At 43.1% G+C, this 6448-nt stretch overlaps 2 protein-coding genes across 2 annotated transcripts in view; one reads left to right on the forward strand and one right to left on the reverse strand.

Annotated features, from left to right (window-relative positions):
- SARC_12256 (hypothetical protein) overlaps positions 1–2732 on the forward strand; it is a 3913-nt gene extending 1181 nt beyond the window's left edge. The window contains exons 2-5 of the mRNA XM_014293640.1: positions 565–677; positions 1286–1446; positions 1739–1844; positions 2604–2732. Of these exons, the coding sequence (XP_014149115.1) occupies positions 565–677; positions 1286–1446; positions 1739–1844; positions 2604–2674 (451 nt within the window). The 3' untranslated portion in view covers positions 2675–2732. The remainder of the gene's footprint in view (positions 1–564; positions 678–1285; positions 1447–1738; positions 1845–2603) is intronic.
- A 959-nt stretch (positions 2733–3691) lies between these two features.
- On the reverse strand, positions 3692–6244 carry SARC_12257 (hypothetical protein). Its single transcript, XM_014293641.1, has 3 exons — positions 6099–6244; positions 5295–5659; positions 3692–4140 (listed from the first exon to the last, which is right to left on the reverse strand). The coding sequence occupies exons 1-3, from the start codon at positions 6229–6231 to the stop codon at positions 3823–3825; spliced, it is 816 nt and encodes a 271-aa protein (XP_014149116.1). The 5' UTR covers positions 6232–6244; the 3' UTR covers positions 3692–3822.
- Between the last annotated feature and the right edge of the window lie 204 nt (positions 6245–6448).

Raw genomic sequence — 6448 nt, forward strand, 5'->3', positions numbered from 1 at the left:
TGTATATATGTGGTGTCATTTCCAATTGCCGAATTTATTTTTTATTCTTTTAAATTTGCCAATTGCCAAGGACGAGTCTTAAGGGTTCAAATTTTCGTTCAAGGCATATTAGCCAATGAAATCCTTTATAGCCTCTTGAAAGTTGAACGCGAAACAAAAGTGCGTTTCGTCAAATTCGGCTAGCACTTTGATTTTACTTTCAAGGTTCAAGGGCATTCAAGGTAGTACGGTTTTACGGGAACTTCAAAATATTGTAAATTACCGTACCACGACTCACATTTTTTAATCACACTCTTTGCCAATTTTTACGGTTACTCCTCATCAGTCAAAAAACTAATCTGAAATAGTCCTTAAAAGCCGAGCCGAGGACATGGATATTTTAGGACTCTGGCCCTTGAATCCTTGAATTTGAACAAAATTTCTTGAACGCTTAAGACTGGCCCTAATTCTGTTGCTTGTTGTGGTATCAATACCATTTGCTAATTTTGTTTATCCTCCTTTCAACATTTCAACATTTCCAATTGCTGACTTTGTTTCATATTTTCCTATCACCACCATTTATAGGCTGATAAGGGATGGGTCTCGCATGACCCCAGAAGAAGAAGCGGAAGAGTTTGATGAAGTGACTCAGGAGCTTAAGAAGCACGACGAGGATAGGGAAAACATCAGACGCGAATGTATGGGCCGCTGATGTTGATATTATGGGTGTGGGGTGTGTGGTGGAGGATATATAATGGTGTGTGTGTATATAGTGGTGCGTGTGTAGTAGATCCGTGTGTGTGTATAGTGGTGTGGGTGCTGTTTGCATGTGTATATACTAGTAGTATGTATCAAGTATATATATATGAGTGGTAGTGCCTGTGATACTGGTCTGAGTTATATTTAAATCGCCGGTGTGTGTGTTAATGAAGACTGTGAAAGCTTTGAGATACGCAAGTTGAAGCCGTTTGTTCTGTTTACCAAGTGCCACTCAGTCGTGCGCGCGAGTGTTCGAAGCCATTACCCACCGCCGTCCGACCCACCGCCAGCCCTATATCCAGACTATTCTCAAACTAATTCCGAATTAGTGCCCACTATATATCCAAACTATTCTCAAACTAATTCCGAATTAGTGCCCACTATATATCTAAACTATTCTCAAACTAATTCCGAATTAGTGCCCACTATATATCCAAACTATTCTCAAACTAATTCCGAATTAGTGCCCACTATATATCCAAACTATTCTCCAACTAATCCCGAATTAGTGCCCACTAACTACCTACCCCTGGCAAACCATGTCCAGCGGACCCTGAGGCCCCACCCCCCACGGCGTCAGACGAACAGCGTGCGCGATGGCAAAATGACATCGCCAATGGTATACTCATGCAGGCGTTCACCATGACCTTCTTAGCCGAGTGGGGTGACCGCTCGCAGATCACCACAGTTGTCCTGGCCGCACGAGAGGTAGGCGCAAGGGGTGGTTAGGTGAGAGAGAGAGAGAGAGAGGGGTTATAAGGAGGAGTGGAGGGGTGTGTTGTAAGGAGTGGGGGTGTGTGTTATAAGGAAGAGTAGGGGGGTGTGTGTTATAAGGAAGAGTGGGGGATTGAGTTATTAGGTATAAGAGAGTGTGGTTGACCACGACTTCTCACATCTCCACTTCTGGTCTGTAACATTCCTCCTCATATGTGGCATTTCTTCTCGTCTGTAACATTTCTTCTCGTCTGTAACATTTCTTCGCATCTGGGGCATTTCTCAGAATCCTTACGGCGTGGCTATTGGTGGTACCATTGGCCATGCGGTGTGTACGAGTCTGGCTGTGGTGGGAGGGCGCATGGTCGCTCAGAAGATATCGGTTAAAACAGGTATGTCCAAGGTTTTAGGGTTTTAGGGGTTTAGGGTTTGCAGAGTTTTGCGGGGGTTTCAGGATATAATAAAATAGTATTCGTTGTGGGGAGTGTGTTCAGAAGCGGAGTTTCCAGATAGTTCTATATTGTGTGTGTGTGAGTACAAGTGCTTGAAGATAGTAGTTCTATTGAGTACGTCTACAAAAGCAAAATTGATATTGCCGTTGTCGCTAGTTTTGTGTATCCGTAAAGTACTTAAAGCAAAACTATCAACACGCCTGTCGCAGAATTAGTTTGAATTAGTTAAAAAAAGTATAAAATTAGTTCAATTATTTAGATCAATGAATTAGTTTGAACTAGTTCACTTACCTAGTTCAAGGAACCAGTTTGAATTAGTTCTATATGAAGTTCAATGAATCTGTTCGCACGAGTTCCATGGATTAGTACAGGGACATTAGTCTTTCTGTGTCTGCACATGTCTTCATTGTCACTCGCTGGACGTGATTTCGAATGAGAGTTCCGTGTGGAGTGCAATGTAAGTGTGGGCTTTCATCAGAAGATGCTTCCCCGTTTTCGTCCTATTTCGCTTATTTTGTACTTTGTATTGTCGGTTCTGATTTCTTTCTTTCCTGATTTCATCTCAACTGCAACTATGTACTTTGGGGTTTACCTATTCTGATTCCTTTCTTTCCCCGTCTCATGTCATCTGCAACCACATACTTTGGGTTTTACCTATTCTGATTCCTTTCTTTTCTGATTTAATGTCATCTGCAACAGTTACCATTGCCGGTGGCATCGTGTTCTTGATATTCGCCTTCATGTCGATAGTACAAGGGCCCGACGCTTAAGACACTCGACGCAATGGCAATTGATAAAAAATTTGATTTAAATGTTAAAAATCCTCGGATCACAACCAGTGTCTCTCACTCATATATGTGTCTGTTGATTAATATACGTTCCTGTTGATTAATATATGTACCGGTTTATTATATATGTACCTATTAATTTTATTAAATGTGCCTGTCAATTAATACATGTGCCCGTCCACTATGTTGCTTTTAAAGTCCGCAGCAGTGCTTACTACTGATATACCTAATATTATTGCTATAACTGTCGTACTATACGTTCTATCACATCAGTTGGCACCCTAGCTTTATTACCTCAGTTGTCGTACTATATGTTCTCTCCCTCTCGGTGTTCTATTTTATCTACACACTATTCCATTGACTTTATTACCTCAGTTGTCGTACTATATGTTCTCTCCCTTTCGTTGTTCTATTATATCTACATACTATTCCATTGACTGTATTACCTCAGTTGTCGTACTATATGTTGTCTCCCTCTCGTTGTTCTATTATATCTACACACTATTCCATCGACTTATTACCTCAGTTGTCGGACTCTATGTTGTCTCCCTTTCGTTGTTCTATTATATCTACACTATTCCATTGACTTTATTACCTCAGTTGTCGTACTATATGTTCTCTCTCTTTCGTTGTTGTATTATATCTACACACTATTCCTCTGATTTTATTACCTCAGTTGTCGTACTATATGTTCTCTCCTCTCCCTTTCGGTGTTCTATTATATCTAGACACTATTCCTCTGACTTTATTACCTCAGTTGTCGTACTATACGTGTTCTCGCCCTTTCGTTGTTCTATTATATCTACACACTATTCCATTGACTTTATTACCTCAGTTGTCGTACTATATGTTCTCACCCTTTCGTTGTTCTATTATATCTACACACTATTCCTCTGACTTTATCACCTCAGTTGTCGTACTATATGTTGTCTCCCTCTCGTTGTTCTATTATATCTACACACTATTCCATTGACTTTATTACCTCAGTTGTCGTACTATATGTTGTCTCCCTCTCGTTGTTCTCTTATATCTACACACTATTACTATGATTTGATTACCTCAGTTGTCGTACTATATTTTCTCTCCCTCTCGTTGTTCTATTATATTATATCTACACTATTCTCGGCTGCTCACTTGAGCATCTCCTCAGGCGCACACGTCGCATGCCACGTCTTGTTGTCTTGTTTTACGTAGCTCTCATTGGCCCACAGCCCCAACGTACACATCGCACACACCAATGACAGCGCGGCAAAATGCTCCTCGCAGTACGTCTGCCCGCCCACTACTCTCAGAGTAGATCCGCTCTGGAATGTACTCCCGCACGTGGCACACGTACAACATTCGGAATGCCACAGATCTCCGCTCTCAGCCACACGCAGTGCCGAGTGCGACTCAGCGCCCGTCAAATGCACTACGGCGTCACATCCACGACACCTTCTCGCAGACATCTGCAGTCAGCACAGGGACGGGAAGGGAAGAAAAGGTAAGGGAAGGCGTCAGTCAAACCACAATACCACAGTACACGTGTAGTGGCACATTGAATCATACGATGCGCCTGTGGGGCTTGTTGACAGCGTAAGCAACTACTCTATGCGCACTCCATCAATGTGCCACAGATGCACAGTGGGATTTGCGACGGCTACAAAGAGACTTACGATAGATACAGTGTGATTTACTAAATTTACGACAGCTACAGTGGTATTTACGACATACATATACAGTGATATTTACGACATATAGTGAGATTTACGTCAGTCACAGTAAGATTTACGACAGCTACAGTGGGATTTACGACATACATTGAGATTTACGACAGAAACAGTGATATTTACGACATATAGTGAGATTTACAACAGCTGCAGTGAGATTTACGACATACATTGAGATTTCACAACAGATACAGTGAGATTTACGACAGCTACAGTGAAATTTACGACATACATTGAGATTTCACGACAGATACAGTGAGATTTACGACGGCTACAGTGGGATTTACGACAGCGATTTACGACAGCTACAGTGGGATTTACGATATACATTGAGATGTACGACAGATACAGGGGGATTTACGACAGTTTCAGTAAGATTTACGACAGCTACAGTGAGATTTATGACATACATTGAGATTTCACGACAGATACAGTGAGATTTACGACGGCTACAGTGAGATATACGACGGCTACAGTGAGATTAACGCTAAAACATGTACATGACAAGGACATACAGTAAACAAAGACAACCAAGGGCAAATCATGACATATACAAACAGAAACAAAAGACAACCAGAGTACAATTAGACACATACACTTGTAAAGCCTGTGGGTGTATCCAAGCATAAGAACGTAAGCCTATCGATGAATAGGATAATAGGAAGGGCGAGGATTCAACAATTGATGCCGAGAGAAGTACAGCAAAATACATGCACATCACATGTACAAATATATACATACCCATGACATACACAAACACCAACACAACCAAAAACAAAGACAACAAGAGTCCACTTACTTGCACGCACTATTCCCCTGTTCTGTATGTCAGTGGCCTAGAGAGAATACACACTAGCGCTACGCCCTCATCCCCTAATTCGTATCCCACTCACCTTATGTTGGAAGCAGTACAGCGCCGCCCCGGACCGGTGGACCGGGACACCTCCCGAGCCTACTCTCACGCCACACACCTCACACACCATACACTGAGTGTGCCACGCCCTGTCACCTACCATCTGCCCCAGCGACGCATCCTTAATCTGCCGCAGACAGCCCGTGCACACCCACGCACACTGTGGCTCGGGTGTTTGTACTGGGGGTGTGGGTGGTGGGTGTGGCGTGTGCTGTGGGGTGGTTCGTGTGCTGCCTGTGCTGCCGGTGCTGAAGGTCTGTGCCAGTTGGAGGGGGTCGTCTGCGAGGATGCTCAGTGGCTGAGATAAGCCTACAGGACTGGTGGTGTCGGATCTGGCTGGCGAGTCTGATATATGACATGTGGGGAGAGTGTCAGTGTGATATATGACATGTGGGGAAAGTGTCAGAGTACGCATATTGTCGGATATCGGATCAACGCCTGACTGGTGACGACGGATTTCACGTGGGTTGGCGAATATAATATACGACATATTTGTCAAGAGTGTCAGGTTATTTATATTGTCGGATTTAGGCTGAATGTAGAAAAATGAAATAGATTCTCATGTGGGAGGCGAAAGGGAAGTGACCACTCCAAAGGAAGGCCACAATAGAGCGTAGGTATCTACTGCATCCACCACTCACACTTTACTCACGTGTACCTGCCGAGGACGGAACACACCTCACAGTAGGTTATAGTTCGTCTAAGTCTTTGGGTTTTAGGCTTTAGGTTTTAAGGTTTAGGGGTTTTCTACTGCATCTACCACTCACACTATACACACGTGTACCTGCAGAGGACGCAATACCCCTCACAGTGCGGATGAGATCGTCTAAGTTTGGCACTGACACCGACCCCAGAGTATTCTCATTGCCTGAGTCATTGCCTGCTCCAAAGTTGGCTGACAAGAACGGATTAGACATGGAGCTCAACGGCCCTGAAGGGGTTACCCCCAGTTTGTTTCTCCCTGTGTAGACGGGCGGATGAAATGGTAGGTATGTGTGTTTATTAGTATGATGGTATGTATGTTATACATACGTGTGTTCATTAGTAGTATTGTATAAGCGATAGGTATGCGTGTATGCTGGTAACATTGTGTGTATGTTGTATATGTTATATATATATATCTATATATATATA

Source organism: Sphaeroforma arctica (genome assembly GCF_001186125.1).
Source record: "Sphaeroforma arctica JP610 unplaced genomic scaffold supercont1.2176, whole genome shotgun sequence".
In the NCBI taxonomy this organism is placed as follows: Eukaryota; class Ichthyosporea; order Ichthyophonida; genus Sphaeroforma; species Sphaeroforma arctica.